General features: G+C 28.3%; 3 protein-coding genes across 4 annotated transcripts in view; 1 reads left to right on the forward strand and 2 right to left on the reverse strand.

The window, feature by feature from the left end:
* Positions 1-1,377: 1,377 nt before the first annotated feature.
* On the reverse strand, positions 1,378-10,054 carry PIG-T (phosphatidylinositol glycan anchor biosynthesis class T). The gene is made up of 10 exons (XM_014425145.3): positions 9,883-10,054; positions 9,607-9,784; positions 9,281-9,527; positions 9,107-9,193; positions 8,623-8,805; positions 6,980-7,187; positions 5,055-5,207; positions 3,549-3,795; positions 3,312-3,473; positions 1,378-2,292 (listed from the first exon to the last, which is right to left on the reverse strand). Exons 1-10 carry the CDS (start codon positions 10,052-10,054, stop codon positions 2,118-2,120), a joined length of 1,812 nt encoding a protein of 603 aa, XP_014280631.1. The 3' UTR covers positions 1,378-2,117.
* Positions 10,055-10,085: 31 nt separating this feature from the next.
* l(2)37Cc (prohibitin l(2)37Cc) lies at positions 10,086-14,685 on the forward strand. Its single transcript, XM_014425146.3, has 7 exons — positions 10,086-10,185; positions 10,377-10,477; positions 10,559-10,720; positions 10,799-10,941; positions 11,513-11,629; positions 13,871-13,966; positions 14,262-14,685. Exons 2-7 carry the CDS (start codon positions 10,390-10,392, stop codon positions 14,475-14,477), a joined length of 822 nt encoding a protein of 273 aa, XP_014280632.1. The 5' UTR covers positions 10,086-10,185; positions 10,377-10,389; the 3' UTR covers positions 14,478-14,685.
* A 2,522-nt stretch (positions 14,686-17,207) lies between these two features.
* Positions 17,208-24,195, reverse strand: part of Mct1 (Monocarboxylate transporter 1) — a 107,902-nt gene continuing 100,914 nt past the window's right edge. For both annotated transcript variants that reach the window (XM_014425149.2, XM_014425147.2), the window contains exons 7-9: positions 23,991-24,156; positions 21,632-21,832; positions 17,208-20,570 (exon numbers count right to left, since the gene is read on the reverse strand). In XM_014425149.2, the coding sequence (XP_014280635.1) occupies positions 20,407-20,570; positions 21,632-21,832; positions 23,991-24,156 (531 nt within the window). In that variant the 3' untranslated portion in view covers positions 17,208-20,406. The remainder of the gene's footprint in view (positions 20,571-21,631; positions 21,833-23,990; positions 24,157-24,195) is intronic.

The raw sequence follows: 24,195 nt of genomic DNA on the forward strand, positions 1-24,195 counted from the left end.
TATATAGAGTATATATAAAGTATATTAAGAGACACATAGGAAATTGGCCTGCAAGTAGATGAAGATAAAACAAAATATATTAATTAGATATAGTAAATGTCCTCCTCCTTATTTATTTAAATACGTATAATTTGTATAGTATGATGTAAAATAGTAAAAATATATACATTTTTACTATATTACATCATCACACAAATGTATTAAATTTATTCCAATAACCAATACTATTGTATAACTAAATGATTAACTATACGTATTTAACATCTTAAAATTAATAGCGTCACCAATGTTTTTGTGATATTTATTCCTTCTGTCATTTTTCTTTTTCTTGTGTGATTTACTATGTCTACAATTTTTGGATTTTTAAAATCAAATTCATGTTTAAATTTTATGCTATGTTGTGTCAGTGCTGTTGTGATGATATTTTTAGGATATTATTATGCAAAGGATGAATATTGTGTTTGTAGATACCTAATGATTGGGTGACAGCTCCGAAACGGCGCTATTAGATGTAATTAAATAAGGAGGAGGACTTTTCATTTACTATATCAAATTGATATATTTTGTTATATCTTCATCTACTTACAGGCCAAATTCCTTTGTCTCTTAATGTACTTTGTACTCTTAATATACTCTTACTATATTTTCTTCTCTGTAGTAAGCTCTACAAAAGAGGCCTATTTGTTCGGGTCGAGGATAGAGTATAAATATTTGATTTATTAAACACTAATATTATTACATAATAATTCATTTAAAATTGGAACTCTATTATTCAAACCTAAAGATTAGTCATCTTTTGTGGAACAGAGATAGGAAAGAATTTACTTTGTTTGTAATCTATTTGTTATCAATGGTAAAGATTACCTGGTTTCAAGAAGGTATATTCCAGTTTAGATCTCCTTATTTATAATTTGGAATTTTTAATTATTAATTGTTTATATAATTAACAACAATATGTTTATTATTAATAATTTAAGACTAATAAGGAGTACAGAAAATTTTAATAAAAAATTATGGTATATTAATTAATTGTTGTATGCATAGGATGAATTTGTTTGTAGATACCTGATGGGGTGACAGTCCCAAAACGTACTTAAATAAAATAAAAAAAATTAAATAAGGAAGAGGACTTTTCATTCACTACATTTAATTACTTTTATAAAACTCACCCAGTAGAACCTATAACTTTAACAAAATATATGATTGTAAGCCGAAAAATTGACAATAACGAAGGTCAAGTATAAATAAGGTCAGTATCAAACCCAAATACAATATTTACTAACATTAGGTTAACAAAATGAGATTTTAGGAAGATTTTATTTAGAACTGTTAGATTAATTGATGAAGGAAGCGAGGTAGAACATAGAAAGTCCTTGCTTTGAAAATAAAAATAATATTTATTTAAAAAGATTTATAAATACACACATAAACTAGTAACTGAACATTCAGAGATTTTTCAGTCAAGGTTGGTGTTAAACACCACAAACTTTTCTCGTATATAATAAATGACAATAAAAAGTTGCAATACAATACAATCGTAACTGACATGGTTTGGTTCATTGCGTTAAATCAAAACTAGCATATAAATTACACTTTCCTAGATAAGTATTAAAAAAATTAACAATTAATGAACAATCATAAATTATGGCAGGAATGAGAACTGTCAATATTAGAAAATATTTTTTAAAAGAGGATGCCAAATTTTGTCATGGATAAGTACAGTTTGAACATAAACAATATTAGTAAACCTTCCAAAATATTTAAGATAAATAGAAACAACTTAATTCAAATTTTTCTTTATTCAGTAACTTGAAAAATAATAGTTCTTTGAGCTTTAAAGAATGCTGGAGTCCCATTTAAAGCTCAAATCTAATAATTAAAATAAATCTAAATTTGTACAAAGTTTTTGGTTTAATTTCACTAATCTTAAAGAAAAGAATGGCAATAATACTCTTAAATTTACTGGAGGCAAATCATGAGGATAATCTAGATTGAAATTATCTATACAAAACTGGGGTAAAACTTTTCCAATATCTATGGATATTAAACACCATGAACAATGGCATAGTTTTAAAATTATCACAGAGTTATTAAACTAAATTTTTGGTTTATCTGTACTATTTTTCAGTTGATGACTCTTCTGGAGCATTTTCATTTGTTGATAAATTTTGTATTGAATCTTCTGATTTATTTTCATTATTTGGATTACGCAACTTCTGAAACTGGCCAATGAGATATGAAAGAGGAGATCGTAAAATTCCTTTCTTCTCTTTTTCACTTGATACGACAAATCTATAAAAGTAATTTAAATAAAACAAAACAATAAAGTCATTCAATAGTTATTTTATTCTACAGATTATGAAAGATACTGATTATATAACACAACTATTTCTGTGATAATTTAAGATAAGATTAATTTAGGCTGACTCCAAACAGTTGCAAATAAATGCTTATGATAAAAAAAATAAATAATGAATAAATAAAAAATTGACATTTAATTTCAGAATCATTAAACTGGTGCAGAATCATGATGCAAATGTGTATAGTAAACAGTTATGAGAATTCTATTTGAAAAATCAACAAAATAGATAATACTTGAAGTTTTAAATTCTTTTCTTATAGATTAACTACTACAACTATTTTCATAAACTTAAGAAAAAATGGAAAAACTGATTATGGAATTTTCGAGTTAAAAAAATTTGAAAAAAAAGAGTGTGAAAGAAAATAATTATGACATGGTATCTATACATATCCAACCAGAACAACATAAATAATTTAATATTTACTTGTTAATAACATTTACTGTACCCCTCGTGTAGTTCATGTAAAAACAGAATAATGAAAATAAACTGAAAAAATAAAAAATATAACAGTATTTTCTATCAGAAAATAACTTTTTTTTTTTTTTTTTTTTTTACTTGAAAGAAGTAAAAATGAGTTTTTTGTAACTTTTAGAACAACCACCATTTTTTATAACCCTTACAATAGTCGGCAGAGTCATCAATTTTGACTTGTAACAGTAAACAGCATTCATAAAAATAATAAAAAATTTGAGTGAAATATTTTCTTTTTCTCTCCTCTTGGGCTCTTGGAGTAAAAGATCATGTTAATAAAGTAGTTGCCTTAACAATCATACATCAATTGTAACAATGGATAAAAAATGTTAATCAGCCTGCCAGGGAAATGATTAAAATGATGTAAGCCAGTTATAGAGATGTCATGATAATGATGCGGTATGTCAATCAAAATATAAAATAGGTCATCTTCAATATTAATTGGAAATAAAATAAATAAACTTGAAAAATAATTACCTTTTTGTAGTGATATTATGTAATGGTCCAAATGCTAATGCTACAACAGTGCAGGCGAGGCAGATGACATTATAAGGCATTGAGAAATCAGGAGTTGCCAATGAAATAATTAACGTTTCTGTAGTCAAACGAACAATGTATCCTCTCTCACTAGCATTCACACTAAAAGGATTTCATAAGTTAATAATAATTATATAAATTAATTATATAAATAAATTATAATAAATGCATCATTACCTAGATGAAAAAAGACTGTGCTGAAGTGGAATACCAGTGTAATTCCTAGCTACGGGAAGAAAGGCAGTGATAGAGCTTGCACCAGCATAAAATCCGTGATGTGCATCGGGAGGATACTCGAGCCATTTAAGGAATGTGTAATCAAACTGAATAGTTACAGTAGTGATGGATTTCGGAGGTAATTCTAAAACGAGTTCCAACTGATGAGGTCTCTCTCTTTCTCGGCCGGGACGGAATACTTTTTTTACTGAAAAAATAAATCAATTAAAAAATAAAATAAAACAGCAGATATAAACTTAATAGGTAATTAAAAGGTAACACAGTATTTAAAATACATAAATAATTAGTTTGGGAACAGTAGATATATTGGGTTTGGACGGACAGCATTGGGTAGCCAGCTATTGGTGGTATCAACATCAAACCTGCGGGTTCGCTAAGTCTTTATTGTTATTAGCTTATTATCTTATTTAAAATGTTAATACTAACTTTTAAACAAAAAAAATCAATATTATAAATATTTACCTCATTCATTAATAGATAAGATCAACTTTACATACATATACACTACAAGACTGTTGTATATGTCACGTTGATCTAACTAGTGGAGGTTAGCCTCCACAGTTAGTGACTGTTACTTTCATGCATTGTGTTCTATTAATTATGCACTTGTGTAATAAACGGTATAATAATCTGATAGTATTAACTCACATTTATGTGAAATTAGACCCAACCTCCAAAAAGACCTGTAGTGTTTTGTTTGTTTAAGGGAGCAGAAGTCAACAGCTGTAAAACTATCTGAATTTAGGCCCGACCACCAATCAAAAAGAACTTTTATGGGTTTGTTAATCACTTTTGATCGAGCACAGCAAACAGAATTCAACAGCTGTGACCCAAATAATGCAACTTTAGGTCTAACCTCCACTAAAAGGATCTGTTAGGAGTTTGTTTATCCATTTTGAGTGAGCAAAAGTTGATAGCTGTGACCCAATGAAAGCAGTATTGATGTAATAATAACAGGGTAGAATACAATCTCCCAAAAAAGAAACAACATAGCTTGGCAGGTCTAATCCGTAAATACCATTCAATAATTATTTTAATGGCATAAGATATAGCTTAATTTTTCAATTTATAAAGTTCATCAAAAAGTTTAAAAAACAAAATAATACTTTATAATATTGATAACGAGGGGCTTCTTAATAACTACTACATCATTATAGGTTGGGTTGACTTTCACTTGGAACTGTCCACCTTCATGAGTAAAAGTATTTTTTTTTAAATTTGGCTATTCACCTTACAATAAGTTACTTAGTATAAGTCGACAATGGCTAGTGAGACATCAACTATCACTGTAACATATAAACACATTGTGTTTATAGACACCAGATGATAATTTAAAATCTTAATAAATAATTAAATCTTAGAAGAAAGTTATAAAAAGTTGCATTATTTATACAAATACTAAATGAATCAAAATTAAAATAAAACTTTAATTGAATGTTGGCTTACTTGGTTTGAGCTCATTTCCATTACTTATTGCTTTCAATGTATGAAGATATACAGAAACGTACCAAGGAATAGCTTCTAATAGTATTATTTTAATAGGTGAACGATATTTGTTTTTAATTCTTGTTTTAATACCTCCAAAGTCTTGTCCATAACCTGATAAAATTAAAGTTTATTAAAAATAAATGAAAGTCAAGAAAGAAATATTAAGCTGTACCCAATTAAAGCAAGCTTAAACAATACAAACAATAATACTATAGGCCTATAGTTTATTAGTAAAATATAGTGACTTTCAATAGTGGACTCATATGGTGCATAAAACAATTGAAAGTTCATTATTAGGAATGAGTTAAATCAAATACAATAATAAAGGTTTAGCGAACCCAAAGGTTCAACGCTGATACTAACAATCGCTGTCTCACACATTTGTCCAGTGACGCCCCTCCAAACCCAAATCTACCAGATTGATCTTATTGCAATTCTCACACCTTCACTTTGGTCTACCCCTCAGACGATTACCTATCTGTTCAGGGCTTATTAGCATTTTAGGGATACGTTTGTTATTACGTGCTAAGACTTTACCTGTCTTATTCACCACAGTGCTTTAACCTGAATTATTATATTTACTGGGTGTAGTAATTCAAATGGACAAATAGACAAATGTTAATCACTTGTAACAATGATTAAAGTTCATATCTTTATATGAATTAAGATAGATGTAGAAGAATAATTTCTCTCCACACTTTTACTAATATAATAACCATGAGATCATTGAGTGTTTAATCTAGTGTGCTAAATTCTTCACAAAATGGAGAACTACATAAGGATCATTTATGATTCGATAATTAAGGGAACAATAAAAGCAAACAAAATTATAATAGAGGAGTGAGAGGAGAGTTTTTGTCTCTCAGTGTTTGTATTAGTGTTAGAATCTAATCAATAGCATATACAGATATCTATGGGCAGCATATCTGCCTACATTTCATTTTAAATTGTAAAATTGTTTTGTTTGGAGGAGATGGGAAGAAGCAACAAAAAAAAATTGCTTCCAGTCTAAATGGTCTTACACCACTGCATTTAATGGTAATATACATCAACTGTAGACTTGAAAATACATCAAGGGGAGTAAGTAATACAGATTATACACAAGCCCAATAAGAGAGGCCTACGATAAAAGACTATATACACCAGCCCAATAAGAGAGGCCTATAATAAAAGACTATATACACAAGCCCAATAAGAGAGGCCTATAATAAAAGACTATATACACAAGCCCAATAAGAGAGGCCTATAATAAAAGACTATAACAAGCCCAATAAGAGAGGCCTATAATAAGAGACTATATACACAAGCCCAATAAGAGACTATATACACAAGCCCAATAAGAGAGGCCTATAATAAAAGACCATATATACAAATTTTCTGTTCCATTAATGTGCTAGAGCACTACTAATCACTATACTTCCTTCTTAAAATTATAAGATAAATAGAAAACAGCATATTTAAATACAAACAAATATCATTTATTGATAATGACACGACTGAAGCTTTTATTATGAAAAATAAACTCTTAACAAGCCTTATGCTTGTCTTGAATTTAAAAATTAATTAAATAAGACAAATATAAAATAGAGTTTTTTGAAGAAGCACTAATAGGAGATAGATAGTAATGGCTAGGCAGCGATTGTTAATATAGTGATGAGAATATTTAATTAAAATCAATAAAATCTAATGATTAGCAACAAGCAATAAATAGACCGAGACATTGAGATGTGAATATTGAGTTAGGCATAATGTAGTAGATTTAGGTTTTGATAAGATTCAACAGGAGGATGGTGGACGAAAATTATTAGTAGTATCATCATTGATCATTGAACTTCAGCATTTACTAAACCTTGTTTTGATTACCAATGTTAAATGTTAACCACCTGTAAGAGATCGATCTGCGGAGACAATAGGTGGAACTCTACTTCTGACTACTGAGAGAGGGCCCTTAAAAAATCTCATTTCTATATTATAGAGCCCAGCGTAGCCCATCGCTTTTGTGTCAAATGCTGCCAGTTTTGTTGTTTGCCCTCCTCGAGTACTAGTAATTACTTTGTAATTGGAAGGTTTTAATGTGAAGCCTGGTCCAGTCTGGAAAATAAGTTTATGCAAGATCAAAAGAGAAAAAATAAACATTAAAATTCACATCACTTAAAAATTTAAACTTAAAACTTTATATAATTATATGGATTTAGTTGTTAAAGAAAAACATATTGACACTAGAATATAAAAAACTATATTTTTTTTTTCACCTAGCCAACTCATGAAAGTTGCTTCAATTTCTAGGGGGGAGGGAGAGAGGAAGCAATCTAAATTTTCCAAAAAAAAAAAATGACTAGATTTTCCATCTTACTAGAGGTTCGGGGGAGTTTTCCTTGAAATTTGCCCCATTTTGGAAAACTGGCCTTATCTAATTGCAATCTTTATTAAAATAACTTTTTTGAAGAATGTTTTACCCCAATTTTTGCAGTTTGAAATAAGTTCTCAAATCTTAAATTATGACAGATCATCTCAACATTTCCCACCCTCACAATACCTCCCACTACCTTAGGAGATAAGAATAATATCATCAAAAACAAAAATATTTACATTGGAGAAATGGTTGATATGTTTAGCATTTGTACCAGTAATTCAAGTAAAAATCCTCTTTTCCTCTGGTGTAGTCAACTGTATTAATTAATAATTAATTACATTAAAAGTTTAAAAAAATTTCTTCAAAATATATTTGTCTTTTCTCTTAAGTCATAACTTTATTATATTAACTTTCAATAATTTTAATTGTCATAAACTAGGCTAAAGATTTTATATAGTGCCTAACTTGGAATGTTTTGATTAAACTGTATATATTTCTAACTTTTCTTCCAGAATTTCAGGCCTTCATCAGAGCTAAAAACAAGATAACAACCATAATGAATAAAAGGAAATACAGAATAACTAGAAAATAACAGATAATATAGAAATATAAATAGTTTTGGAAGAAAATGTACAATATATGTATTATAAGAAGATAAAACCAGTATGAAAATAAACAGTATCAAAATTATTAAAGTTAAAGAATAAAGAAATTTTATAATATTTATTATCATACTGCTTTTATCTTATTACAATACCTAGGTTATATATTTTCTTCCTCGGATATATTACTTCATATAATCAGTTATTTTCTAGTTATTCTGTATTTTCTTTTATTCATTATGGTTGTTATCTGTTGTTTTTTTTCTTATCCCTGATGAAACCTGAAGTTCTGGTGTTAATATTGGCATTAATTAAATAAGTTTCTAACTTAATTGTGTTCTTCACTAATCGCACCCTATTTATCTTCTCCTCATATATTGTCCACAGTCAACTACTTTTACATCATTATATATATTTTTAAAATCTTATATAGGAGCATATCACAACTTTAATTCCAATACCTCCTAACTCCAGTATAATACAATTGTAGTTAGGAGGTTTTGGAATTAGCATCACAGTATATTTATTAAATTTATATTTTAGTATAAGAAAGAATTAAACAAATTCATACCTTATTCGAAGTGATATCAATGTAGATGTTTGCAGTTTTGGCGAGAGGACAGGCTTTCCCAAGCCCTTGTCCAAAAAGTCGTAGTATAGACCATTGTGGATCATTCTCACTAATAATCACATAATCATAAACGAGGGAAACAGTTTGAACAAGTTCAATTCCCTTTTTAATACACAATTTATCCTGAAAAAATGATGTAAAAATATAATAATTGAAACATAAATATTCTAGTTTAATGTTGTTATAAAATAAATGTTGCTTTAGAAAATATTTTTAAGAAAATAAAGTAAATAATGATGATTAAGTTTATCTAAAACTATAGCGGTTATAGTAAATAATTATAAACCTGCTTCTAAAAATTGCAAACACTTCAAAACAAAAGATGATACTTAAGAACTTAAGATGAAAATTTAAAAAATGCTCATACACTGTCTCAAATCATAACCTTAGAATAAAATAATTAAGCAAATCAAAATTAACTTACCAAGCAGATGGGCCTAAAATGAACCCCTAAGGAATGATAAACTGTATTGTAGATATTATCTGAATTCAAGAGTGTAGAAAGACCTCTCTGAAATAATGCAGATCATTATTGCACCAATAAAAAATATATAAGATCAATTAAAAAACTAACAACAAACTCAAACATAATTTCCACCTTTAAGTTACATGGAAGTAGTTTTTTCCAAGGTGTTAAATTTTCAGTGCAAACTATTTCTCTAGGTAAACTGGAATATCGCAATCTTTCATGATTATTTGGATCGAGATATGAATGTTTTGCTTCAATGCCTTCTGGCCTTAAAGAAATTCTAGGGCTAATAGTATTCTGTGAATCGATGAAGTTCAAAGAGGCACAAAGAAGTCCTGATAAGGCACCAGTTAATTCTCTCCACTTAGCATCAATACTTTATGGAACAAAACACACATTACATTTGACAAATATACATAAATGATTCAAATAATTTTTTTATGAAATATAAATACTCAGTTGTATTGGGTTTGAACCAGGCCCAAACCTCTGCACCAGGAGGAGCAGACTTTACAGGATATCCCCATGCATTGTATCTCCAAATTCCTTTTGTTAAGGATAAGTGAAGCTCTTGCACATTATGTCTTTGAATTATTTCACCCATAGGTCTAGGGAAAAGATGACAGTGATCAACTTTAAACAGAGAAAAAAAGGTAGATTAAAATTAACATAAAATTTATTTAATTTATCAAGAAACAGAACAAAATTTGAAGTATTAATTGAATACATACATAAATCATTTTTAAAGGGTGTTTCCCATATAGTAGTAAACTGAAAATATGAATAAATGAAACCATCAAGGGGCTTGATAAACAATTCTTCATGATATTCGTCATTATTAATTGCGCTAGTTTTAAAAATGTTGATTAAAAAAATAAAGTATAAAACTAAAAAATATTCCATGGCTTGAAAGCTCTCATTTATAACCTACCAATGCCACTCTGGTGGTTGTAGAACCTCCTTCCATTTTGTGAGTTGATAAAACATATCTCATTTTTTTCCCTAGACGTCCGCGGCTGTATCCCAAGTATTAGGTAAAAATTATTGTTATTTTTACTTATAAGTGCAGCATATTCATTTTTTGATTGAATTTTAACCTTGAAAGTTTTGTTTGACGATTACTTCTTATTAATTTGAGTTATAGGTTATGTTACCGGCGTGAGTGAGGATGGCATTTTGAAATAGTAATTTTTTAAATAACTCTCATATTTTTTTTTATTTTCAGAAAAAATTAAAAAATGGCATCTCAATTTTTCAATAGAATTGGTCAAATTGGTCTTGGTGTTGCATTAGTAGGTGGAGTAGTTAATTCAGCTTTGTACAATGGTAGTTATTATCATTTTATGTTTTTAATTATTAAAAATGGTTTTTGTTAATTAAAAAAATTATTAATCTATCCTTTTTCAGTGGATGGTGGTCATAGAGCTGTTATATTTGATAGATTTACTGGTGTTAAAAGTCATGTAGTTGGTGAAGGAACACATTTTTTTATTCCATGGGTACAAAGACCTATTATTTTTGATATTAGATCTCGTCCTAGAAATATTCCAACCGTTACTGGAAGTAAAGGTAAATATTACTTATGGTACTATACTAGTGTTAAATTTTTTTTTAGTTATACCATTCTCATTACATTTCAACTTACAGATTTACAGAACGTTAACATTACTTTAAGAATTCTTTTTCGACCAGTACCCGAACAACTACCAAAAATTTACACAATATTGGGTATCGATTACGATGAAAGAGTTCTACCATCAATTACCACTGAAGTTTTGAAAGCTGTGGTTGTAAGTCAATTTTAACAGTACATATTATTTATATTTTAGCAGATTTATAGGTTATTTTTGATATATGTTAATTAATTTTATTAATTTTTTTGAAAATTTTCTGATGAAATTTTTCCTAACATTGCCTTAACTCCATGAAGGCGTCTTTTAACTTTAAACCTAGTTTGAATGTTTAGTGAATATTCTCTTATTAATTTTTGTTTCATTGTTAATAAAAATACAGTAGTAAATTATTAAAATTAAAATATCAATTTTTAACTTAATGATAAAACTGACTCTTAGGACTTCATCAGATATTTTAAAGTTTTATTTCTGGCATTGTTAAAAAAAAAATATACTACAGTTATTAGATTGGATTTTTTATTAAGAATAAACCACTAAACTGTTTTATTAACTGTGAGTTTTATTAATATTTTATTTAGAACACAGTAACATTACAATTCAATTGTTTTTATAACGTTCCTATGTCTATCTATTTCAAACATATGATATTGAAATTTTAAAACAGATGATAATCTTATATAATACTCAAGAATGTAGTCTAATAAAACTGCTGTCATTTTTTTTCAAGGCTCAGTTTGATGCGGGTGAATTAATTACTCAGAGGGAGCTTGTGTCTCAAAAAGTCAACGAAGAACTAACGGAACGAGCGGGTCACTTTGGTGTTATTCTTGATGATATAGCTTTGGTAATGTGTAGTTTGTAACTAGTAATTTTAGGACATTAAATTTTACTTTTAATATAGGTTCTATTTGAAAGCATGATTTATTTTATTATAAGTTAGTTAGTTTACCATATAGATAATGAAGGACAAGAAGGTCCAAATGGCGGTCAGAAAGAATTTGAAAATAATAAAAAAATGTTAATTGATAACCTACTTTTTGACCCACATGATAGGTTTTCATCAGAACTAAAGAAACAAGATACAATACATTGTAGAAATATTATAACAGTATAAGATAGCTTATAGAGAATAATATGATAGAATGATAGATAATATAATAGAATGATATGAATATGATCAGAGTAAATTAACATAAATTACAAGACAACATGGAAGTTAAAAAAAATTAAGAATTGGTAGTAAGACTGCTGGTAATCTAGACCATTGTGTAGGTTGCCATGGTATTATTCATAATGTCCAATTATAAGACGTTATAAGTTATAAAATTATATTTATTTGAATAATATGAAATTTTTTTTTTTTTTTTTATTGTTTCCATCATTAAAAAACTATGCTGTTGACACATGCGTGTTATCAGTGAATTATGATCCATCAATGATATTCCAAATTCTCCAATTCCACATCACAACACTTGAAGAATGGCATCAAAACTCAAAATCAATTCACATTACTCTTTGTCCTAAACCTGTTGAGTTCCTAGTACCCTTTAATAATACTCCACTTATCCGTCAAACAAATCTGCTACCTGGGACTTCATCTGGACAAACAATTAATTTGAAATCCTATAAGAGTGTAAAGACTGCTCTTAAAGTAAAGACTGCTCTATAAGAGTGGAACTGCTCGTCATATCCGACTATTACAACACTTACTGGAAAAATGGCTTAAACTTCCTCTTAATAACAAAAGACTCTGACTCAAAAGACTGTTGAAGGTAGGTTCTGTTTAAAGTTTGCAAATGTAAATGAAAGAAAGAAGAGAAGTGGTTAATACAAGTTTTAAATTTAAGAAAGAGTTATATAGAAGAAGTTATAGATGGGACAAAGGCAATTAGCCGGCATTTTTAAGAATTTTAAAAGAGAAAATGACAACAAAGTAAAGGTATCCTTGAAAATAACCTGAGGGTCGAAACGTTGGAAGGTTTTGAAAAGAATAAAGTTGAGACAAAAGACTCATTTACATGAGGCTTATTGGGTCTTGCGGAGTTCAGCTTTGGGGCTACACTAAACCATTGAATTCCTCTCATATTCAATCCAAAATCCTTTCTAAAAGCCTCAATGCTCCTTACTTAGTCACATGTACAACCATCCATAAGGACCTTAATTGTGGCTCCATAAGACCCGTTGCCATGTGGCCAGTTCCAGATATCAGTCCTTCCATGACAAACTCCCTTACCACCCAAATCCACTTGTTTCTAACCTGTTTCTTCAATTTCTGATAATCCTCCGGGACCTCTGAAAAGAAGATGGCCTCGAGACCTTCTACTTTAGAAATGCTATTGGAGTTCTACCAATTGGTAGTTTCTCCACAAGACTGTATCATGCCATTGCATCATTACTAAGATCACATTTACTTGTTATAAAATTGTAAATTTTGATAAATAAATACAAAAATAAAATAACCTTGATGTTAATTTGATTTTATGAAAATCACAGCCTGGATCAACATAATTTGGGTAATTACATTAGATACCACATTTGAACAGCTTTCTGGCCTCACTTTCATTATTACCTTGTGTAATGCTTTACACAAGGTAATAATGTCATCAATGTGTACAAATTAACTGAATAGTGTTCCATAAAATAAGATTCCGCCATCCTACAAGCTGTCTAGCTTGCTGATTCCTAGGAAAATTATTGTATTCTTCCTATATTATGTTCTGTCTATTTAAATAAAACAAATACAGGATTCCACTTAGAGATCCAAACAGTGTATATAAATCTGACTAATCTCAATATTAGGACCTTTGTTGGATTTGAATGCTTAATTTGGATTATAACAGCTCAGATCAAAAATGAATGGTTTTTTATTATTATGGTTTTAGATTTTTATTATAGTAGTATTAGTTTAATATTGTTGATTTAAAATACTATTATGATATGAAAGAAAAAGTTCAGAATTTGCATTCGGTCTGTTTAAAGTTCTAGGGGAAAGTACCTGGTATCTGCATGTTGTCTGTAATGTGGAGAACTTCAAAATTATGTTCATATATAACATGGTTTGAATTAATTATTATATTGTTTATAGACACATTTGACATTTGGAAAAGAATTTACTCATGCAGTTGAATTGAAGCAAGTTGCACAACAAGAGGCTGAAAGAGCTCGATTTTTGGTCGAGAAGGTATTTTTTTAAAAATTGAATTTAACTTAATTTAAACCACATTTTTTGTAATAATTGAATTTTATTTACTAACATGTTGAAAAAAGATCGTACTATCGGAATTCAAGATTTTTTAATTATATATCATATATTAGATCTTTTAAAACAATAATTTTTAATTTATTTAAATGTTAAAGTATTAGTATTGATAATTTTCATTGTACTTTTTTTATTAATATCATATTATTTTCTTTTTGAATTTTCAGAACTGTAACTTCAATGTTCTTCATTTGAAGTATTTGTTTTATGTTTCTAGGCAGAGCAACAGAAGAGGGCCTCTATCATATCAGCTGAGGGAGATGCCCAAGCTGCAATTTTGTTGGCCAAATCCTTTGGTGAGGCTGGTGAAGGTCTTGTTGAATTGAGGAAAATCGAAGCGGCTGAAGATATTGCCTACCAGCTGTCACGATCCCGCCAAGTTTCATATCTTCCTCCTGGACAAAATGTCCTTCTAAATTTGCCTACACAATGAATGCGGAATCTATTGTAATTTAGTGTGCTGTACATAAAAAAATTATCTGTTCATTTTATGTTACTTTTTTATATTTGTTTGTAGTAGTATGGAGCAGGTATGTTAATTGGACATTATGTAGTGAATCTGTCAACAAAAAATGTCTGTAAAAGTAAGGCTGCAAGTATATAAATGTTATTTGTAATTAATACTTCTTTATTAACCACAATGTTGTTTACTCTTTTTAAATTCCTTTTTTTTATCTTTAACTGGTGTTTGCCAAACATTTGATATTGAGCTTGTTTTTATAATTTGTATGTTGTCTTAGTAGTATATTAATTTAAATTTACTGCTGCACAATATATATTTTGCTACTTTGCTTTGAAAGTGGTAAATTATACACAAAAACAAATTTGTATTTGACGTGTTCTATAGGTTGTACCAGGGACTGTATTTACTTGTTGACAACCCTACTAGCTTTGGGACAGATTATAGAGGAACTCCAGTAGAGAAAGAAACCTCTGTAACAGCAATATCTGTGCAACACTTTCATTTCAAAATAAAACCAAAACTTTTTTTTGTCAATTATGTCACTATTCAAGCAGAGCAGTGATATATATTCACAAAAGACCCAGGCATAATATGGTATTTTACATGAGAATATTAGGGTTTGTTGATAAATAGTGGTCTATTAGATTGTTAATATTTTAAAAAAAAAATAGATGTGTAGGTACTTTTAAGTGTCGGTTTTATCCTTAAAAGGCCTTAATATAATAGTAAATGTCTTTAATATTAGTCATTATGTTTTTTTATTGAGGATGTACATTTTTCTTTGAAATCAGCCTCTAAAAAAGTCCCCTGAATTCTATGTTTGTTTGAACTTTGTGCCTCTAATGTAAATTTGTGTAAGATCAATTTCTTAAGTGGCCTGATTTGCGGTTTTGGTTCAACTAAATGTTCTTAATTTTATATTAAATTTCTTTGATTGTTGGAACATAGTCTGATGTGTATCATAAACATAGAACTAATTTTCAGAATATAAAATCTTGGATCAAGTAGTATTTGAGTAGTAGTAGTATTTCTTTGAGAAATGAATTTTAGAATTTCTAAAAAAATGTTTATTATATTATAATATATTCTAAAAACATTACTAAAAGGTGCTGTTTTACTGACTCCTGGTGATTGACCATGGGCTTTTACAAACGACTTAGTATGGGTCATTTGTTGTAGAGCGAGTTGAAAACCTACATTAACTGGCTCTTGACTAGGTTTGAATCCTGCCTGGGGGGTCGAATTTTATATCTGTGATGGTTCCACGAAATGAAAACTTGGCCTCCCACCATGGTTAGAATAGGGTGGTATCCTGTAGATAACCCCCTTTCCTACCCCGTATGTCAAAAGTGACCAAGATGAGGGTAATAAAAAAATAAATAATGGTATAAGATCGGGGGTGCAGGCTTTTTTTTTTTTTTTTTTTCAAGTTATAGGAATACTAGCAAAGATAGCATTTCAAGTAAGTGAAAGTGCATTACTCTATGAGTTCCTTGGATGAATTTTACTTCCTCAAATCCTAAGAAAAGGAAATGTGCTGAATGGTCATAAAATTTAGAATTGAGATGTCATTAGATTTACATGTTTTATGGTAAAAAAATTTTTAACTAATTATAGTCCCAAAGTAGTGGTTTAAAAAATATCTAAACATACAGAAGTTTTAGACAATTAAAATCTGTCAACAACTTTTTACTATCAAATTAAGAATTATTATTTATTTGGTTTTTTACTGGGTTCTGGGTGGTTGCTCTCCTGAATTAAATCTGCTCTGCACACACACTGGGAAATATGGTTCTAAAAAAATATCAAGTATAGTGATACTGGAATATTCCATCTAAGGCATGTCATAGACAATATTTGTTTAAAACATCCATTAAAAAAAAAAAAAATGCTACTCCAATTCAATTTTTTTTGTGGTATCCTTCAATTATCATCATAACTGGCTATAGAAATCAGTTTCAGTTAAAATATCTCTTCTGTGTATGGGAAAACCTAAGTAAAGGATAATGTTACTCTTTTAGAAATGAATTAATTACTATTTTACATGCAGACAAGAAACCAATAACTTATTCAAAAGTTTGTTACTGAAAACTTTCTTAATACTGTGCATCAATTGATACTTTCTATGTGTGAATCTCCAGAAGAGAATTTCATAAAATAAAACTGATAACACTGTGTACGAGAAAGATCACCTAAGCTTCTAAGCTAGGTAAAACAGTTTTTTGCCGCTTTCTAGCTGTCACTGTTTGGCTTTCAAGTCAAAAGGGTAATTTTCAGGTCAGTGTATTTGTGTTTCTCATTACAGCTTTACAATCTTTCTTTTGAATTGTTTTTTTTTTTTTTTTTTTTGTGATTTCATGGTTGTGCTTCTTATCAAAGTGTGCTGTATTTTTATTATCCTTCTTTCTACCCTGTGTAAGCAAGCTAACCTAAAATTATTTTTGTTGGGGGTAGTTCCTAAATTTGTGAATTCTATAAATTACTACTTTTGAATGTCATAGGGCCCTTTGAGAAGTAGCATTATAATTTGTGTATGACTTATTTTGATGTTTCAGTGAAACATAAGAAATCATACAAAATCATTTGAATTATGCTTATATCTGATTCTTTATAAGTCCTTAAAGTAATCAATAATTTATCAATTTCTCTAATTAAGATGTAAATTAGAATAAAATATTAAATAACATATAATAAACACACTAGGATTGTAAAGTATTTATATTTATTTCAAAATAAATTTATTTACACAAAAATACTTTTCTAAATGTGGTAAAAATTATTTTCTTGTTATCAGTACATTCATTGAGGACTATTAGACAAGTAATATGTGAATTCTAATAACTAAGCCATATCCATAACATTCAGTAACATTAAAAAAAATAATACACAGTCATTTCTTTGGTCCCTATCTGGAAATTTAATTAATTGGATTAAAACTTAAATTAAGGTAGGTAATAACATTAGCAAGTAGTAGATTAATTAGAAAGGGCAAACAGATTTGACAAATTCAATCCTAATAAAGTAAAACAATTTATATCATATTGATTCATGCAGAAGATATTTCCATGGCTTTGGAAGGACACCATTATAACCTCAAACCTTTCAGTAAACAAAAAAATGTTCATTTTTAAAAAAGTAGTTTTCCTTATTATAAAATAATAAGCTACAGTTTAGTAATGATTCAAACCAAAACAGGATTCATGTATGTTTTAAATGTATATAAAGATTCTTTTGAATAGCAGAAATATAAGTAAAATGTTTTGTATAATAAGAGAATAGTCTACTTTTTAACTATGATTTGTGATCTTTGTGAAGTATTTTCTACAAGTCATAATTTTTTTTTGGAAGAAACATTAAAAATTATCTTGAAAAAAGGTATTCTTTACAAGATAGTTTCATTAGGTTATAATTTCATCTAAGGAGGGAACTACATGGAATTATATAATCAATGCTTCATGGTTCATTTCCCTCATAAAGCTCAACTAAATGACTTAATTCTAATGAGGTACATGGTTGATTTATCACATATATAGTAATTGGATAAAATCTTAAAAACAATTAACAAGTAATAAACAAATTAGAATATTTAACAATCAATAAATTTTACCACAATTCATCACAGTTCAGTCTTATAAAGCAACTGCAAACATTAATAATATAAACCTATATCTATAAATGAATAAATTAACTATATTTTTTACATGATAAATAGGTACAGTTTTATATGTTTTTCATTGATTTATATTGATTAAAATTTACAATAGTTCAATTTTAAAGTGAGTAATTTCGAAAATAAAATTAATAATCAATATTAAATCTCATTGAATCATTAACGGCCAGTTCCAATAATATTAAGACAAAATTAAACCAAGCTTACAACAGTTAAGCTTACTGCTTACTTTACATGCATGTAACCAAATATTTATTTAGATTAGAAATATATTCAATGCCACATACTGTAACATAGATATATTTTACATATACATACATACATTTACATATTGGATAATATTTAAATGAAAAATAATTATTTATTAATTGATATTATAAACTAAAATAGCATTAGAAAAATCATCATCAAGCAGAATGAATTCAAATATTTTTAATAAGATAACATGATTACCAACCCAACCATAAACAGTCTCATAATATTTTGATATGTTTTTACATGTTACAAAATAAAAAATAAATTTTAATTTCTTATGGACATAAAAAAAAATTGATTATTTTAATGACAAAAAATATCCATGTTTTACACTTTAAACAAACAAGATAGTATTTATATAGGAAGTAGTGGTAGTGAAATAGATTGTGTTAACTTCTATGAGAATTTTTTTCTATTGTGTTGTGGTATAGGAAGAAAATGACAAATGGTGCTTTCTTTAAAATATTTCATACTAGGTAAGTGTTGAATTAAAATTTGGATTGTAAAATATAAATGAATTTAGAATTAGTTAGGAATGATTATTTAAAATATTTGATAAATGTTAAACTAATAAGATAGTTTAGGAAGTTCCAATAAATCAATAAGTTTAAAAAGTTTTAAAAGAAAAACTACTTTTTATTTTGTTGATATAAAAATATAATTCTGTTGCATGAAATTTAAATGTGATCAATAGTAATGGAAATCTAATGACTAATCTGATTTCTAATTTGCATTCAGTACACAATAACTGGAAAAATGTTTATCAGTCATCATTGAAAATATCATAAAGTAAATCAAAGGTCTCTTAAACTAAATATGAAATCATTTACATCAAATAATGCGTTTGATATTAAAAAAAAAAGAATTATCGAATCATTTTGAATTATTCATTTTCTCTTCAGGTGCTTTCTTAATTGTTTCGAAATTTAGTGTAAGATTCAATATAGTAGCTTGTTAATGAAGTTGTTATCTTATGTGAAACTCTACATGAAAGAAATTAGTATTTTAATTTAAATTGTAATTAAATATCTCATTTAATAACTTGATTTAATAAATGTAATATAATAAAGAAAATAATAAAATTACATATGTTGGAATATTATATATCAATTTAATATGTTAGATATAATTGGTGAAAAAAATATATATATAAAAAAAATAACAGTCTAGAATCTCAATACCTTAACCATATAACAGTTAGCATAATGGTAAATCATCGTAACTTTTATTTACATTTTTCTTAAAATAGTCATTTTGGTAACAAGTTCGTCTTAAAACTTTACAAGTTATAAATTATAAATAGTTTAAAAATAAAAAAGAACAAAAATATTGTTCATATTAATTATTAAAATGGTATTAACTTACTCGTAACGCTAATAATAGCTTAAAACTAACTAATGATTCAACATCAAGTTAACTGTGTATAGTTTTTATATATTATTGGAATGTCATCAACTTAAGATTGTATTTTGACAATCAAACTCAACCCCTATTATTTCTTTGTTATCACTAAAATATTAGTATACTGTTGGCTTTATTGTACAAATCATGCCAAAATAATTTCAGCAGTGAAGTTTAGTACTAATCAGTTTAAGTTATTTCCTAAATTTTGTTTTTATATATTTTATGAGGAAGGCATTATAGTGATCTTAAAATGAAAAATATTAAGTGAAATACTTAAGACTAATTTTAACCAATACACGATTAAGGAAGTAATATGTTTTTTTTAATGGAAATATCAATTTCTTTCATAAACAAATGCACTTGTGTAAAGTTAAATTTCTGTGCATATTTTCTCCAAAATGACTAGTTACAATGTTCTAAAAAACTCTAGGTAAAATGTGAAACTTTAGTATCCCAATGGGAATGGGTCACCACTAAATCATGCTATTCGATTCGCTAAAACGGAATCAAACTTGTGCTTGGAAGGCATAATTGAAGGCTTATTGCTTTTGGTTCTGTTTCGAATTATTGTTAACTTTTAATAACTGTGCCATTTTTTAATGATGATGAAGATCGCCTTGCGATGCATCGCTGAATGGTAGGGACTGCAAATAACATGATCCCACTTAAGCTCATCATGGCTCCAGCAAATATAAAACCAACGGTATAAGATTTTGTAGCATCATAAAGCCAACCTAAAAAAAAAAAATAATGTAATATTAAAAATTGCACATAAAATAAATTTTATAGAAAATATTAAATTACACATAAATAACATAAAGAATTATAGGAATATGTAGTGAACTGAAAATTAAACAGACTACTTTAACCTTAGATGACCTTCACATTGTCATCACCTATTCTATTCTATCCTATCCCAGAATTTTGTTCACAGTGACCAAAGAACTAGTATTATAAGTCTTGATTTGAAGCTAATTCTCTTCTTCTTCACATGTATAATTTAAGAATATGGAACATTTCATTTATATTATCTTCAAATATTTTCCCAAAAATTTCTTCTTTGGGCTTTCTCAGTATAAGAAAGCATTGTAGCCAGGAGTGACATTTTTTCTGATACTAGGTAGGTTCCTCGTTTGTCAGAGATTATTTTATTCTTCTGGATGAATGCTTGATATACTTCTGGTGTGACATTCTTGAGCCTCTCTGGAGTCATACTACTAAAATCAGAGACATACTACATAATCTTCAGGGGGTTCTCTTTACTGATGAGGTGCTCAAACCATTTCAATTGATGAGAATCATCAATATGATAGTGATGAGACAGAAGAAACATGGTACTCTTTCTGCTAACAGGATCTTGCTCTTGCCTTTGCTGATCTGAATACCTTCCTTAAGTAGCTCTTCAAAGATTGGAGGCAATTTGCTCAAGAATCAGTTTTATAACTAATTAAAATATAAAAAAAAACTACTAAATGTGTTAGTCAATTCTGGCTTATTAATAATCTTCTGCAAGTGGATTATTCAACCCAGACCTGAGTTTGGTTTTGCAATGATGTTAAGAATTAGTAATCCTAATAGTAGTAAGAATTAGTAATCCTCAACTGCCATTCATGAAACTGGGGAAAACTTGTTGATTCTCAGCTTATTGTTTTTGCCATAGTGGATAAAATAATATAGTAAGATTTTACCAATTACTGCCAATGGAATATTTCAGATTGATTTTATTTATTATTCACTTTAAAAAAACAAAACAAAACAGAATTCTGGAAAGAAAACAATAAAATAATTGCATTACCTGTGATTGGTGGTCCCAAGAATGATGCAATTCCTTGAAACAGTAGAAGAAGACCAAATGCATTTGTCAGTTTATCTAGCCCAAGTAGATCGACTAAAATAACTGATGTTAGCCCAACATATGCTCCAATTGTAAAACCAAATAATGAAGCATATAAAATGAATCCAGCCATGTTCGTAGAGAAACAGCTAAGGGCAGTAGCTGAAATACATAAAATGGGAACATTTTAAAATATAACATAGAGTTTTGAGCATACTTCATATCCATGCGCTAAAAAATTAATCTACTACCTAAATTATACTACTAGTACAAAGTCATGAACAATAATTCACTAAGAAAAGAAAAGAGTTATTTATAAAATATTAGAAAAAAAAAATTATCAAACCATCATTTAACAACAGATTTGGAAACCAATTTTTGAACTGAATGATATCATATTTGTTAAATTGTGAACCAAAAGGACTATTAAATGTACCAATCACAAAACTAAAAAAAGAATCTTTTGTTTGGGTGCTTTCTTATTTTTTTAAATCTTAATATCCACTTAGAATGTTGTGACCTAATAACTGTATATATATATTAGTTTGACCTATATTTGTCCTTTAGTTATATTATATTCTTATTTTCCGTCAATTACATTCTATAATTCTTATGTTATTTAACTTAATTTATTAGATTGATTATTATTAACTCTCAGTTAAAATGGATTTTTTTTTTCCCCCCCGGCACTATTGTCCTCCTCTACAATTTCCCTCTATTCATCATGGCCTGCTGCCACACCTCTCCAATGTCTCACATCCAGTGACTTCAAGTCTTCCTCCATATCGTCTGTCCATCATAGTCTAGGCCTACCTCTTTTTCTTTTTTCCTTGTGGACGTCCTTCCATTATTTGTTTATAAACACAGCCCATCTGTCTTATTCTCCCATTTTTGATGCAAGAAACTATACAGGCTCCCTATAAAATTTCTAATTTCTCTATTGGTTTTTATGCAGTAGTGATTTCCTTCTTTGGTTGGGCCGTATATTCTTCTCAGAATCTTTCTCTCCCATGTACTCAACAACCTCTTCTGCTGCTTGGTTAGGGTCCATGCCTCACTACTGTTCATGACAACGGGACATATTATTGTTTTATATACCCTTATTTTAAGGGTTTGGGGTATCTCTCTATTTTGGAATACCTTTCAGAGCGACCAGTAACGTTTATTTAATAATATGATATAACATAATACTTATTATTATCCTATCATTAGTTGCATTAATTTAATATTCTAATTGATAATCTATATTATATTATTTTATATATTATATTATAATATATTTTGTAATATTCGGATTTATATTCTATCTTTTGTATTACTCTACACATTTTTATTATATATTAGTAACATTTATTTTTCTCAAATTTGAGAAATATAATGTCTACACCCTGGATAAATAAAGGGAGTGTTATTAATGTCACTTATCTAAACATTTCCTTACAATTCTACAGATTTTTAGTAGAACTACGTATTGTGCCAATTTTAAGTTTCCAAGATTAAGATCTTCTGTACCTTTTTTTGTGCTTTTTAATGTCAATTCATTGGAAGATAAGACTATCAGAGTTACAATCTCTATTTCTAGGCAATGTAAAGGATTTTAGTTCACAGGCAAGATCCTGGAATTTTATTTTTTTCTGCTGGAGTAATCAGTAGATTGGTGGCACTTGGGGTTGGTACATCAATGATTTTGACCATCTTAATTCTTTTGTGAATAACCAAAATGTGGGGGGGAGGAGAGGGAGGAGGAGAGGTAATTAATTATCTGTGGTCTCTGCTTATTTGTTCATACCAATAAACTTCAAATTTACTATATATTACTCATTATTATTCTATCATTAGTTGTATTTTTTAAAATAATTTTATTTTAGTTTTGAATTTCTTAAAATTTAGTTTTAGTTTTTCAATTTTGTATTTTAGTTTTCAAATTGTATAGTTTTAGTTTTTAAACTATTGCAACCTTCAAAATACCTGAATAATTATTCAGTATTATTATTATTTTATTGCATTATCTGAAAAATTATTATTTTTATCACTTTTAATTAAAAGTGTTATGAAAAATAAATACACCACATTTTATGATGTTTTTATAATTGACTAAGGATTAATATGAGAAGGGTATGGTCGGGACGTTGTCAGGAGAAAGCTTGAACTTTAGGCCGAAATTTTGGCAAAATAAATAAGTATCCCTCATCACTGTTCTTCGCTCTTGAATACACTGATGTTTTTTATTTTAATACCAACCAATAGATGATCCCATTTACTTGGACCACAATCGTTATACTTAGCTGAATAAATAAAAAAAAAAATGAATAGAACTTACTTATTCCACATGCTGTCAGGCAAAGGTTGTATATCCAAAGCCTATTGACCCAATCTTTGTCAGAGAAATAGCCAAGAACTATCCTACCGACAGTATTTGCTACTCCAATAATAGCCAATAAATAACTTCCATCTCTTTTTGTAAGGCCTCTTTCTTCAGCTTGTGACTGAAAGGAATAGAGTTGGTTAACTTACAAATTTATATA

Source organism: Halyomorpha halys, unplaced genomic scaffold (assembly GCF_000696795.3).
Source record: "Halyomorpha halys isolate HHAL.00 unplaced genomic scaffold, Hhal_1.1 Scaffold497.1, whole genome shotgun sequence".
NCBI classification, from domain to species: domain Eukaryota; kingdom Metazoa; phylum Arthropoda; class Insecta; order Hemiptera; family Pentatomidae; genus Halyomorpha; species Halyomorpha halys.

Coding starts and splice junctions, on each gene's coding strand:
- PIG-T (XM_014425145.3), bottom strand. CDS start 10,054: ATGGAATATTTTTTAGTTTTATACTTTATTTTTTTAATCAACATTTTT. Junction 9,528..9,606: donor TTCAAACCCAATACAACTGA/GTATTTATATTT, acceptor TGTTCCATAAAG/TATTGATGCTAAGTGGAGAG. Junction 3,796..5,054: donor TGGAAATGAGCTCAAACCAA/GTAAGCCAACAT, acceptor TTATTTTTTCAG/TAAAAAAAGTATTCCGTCCC.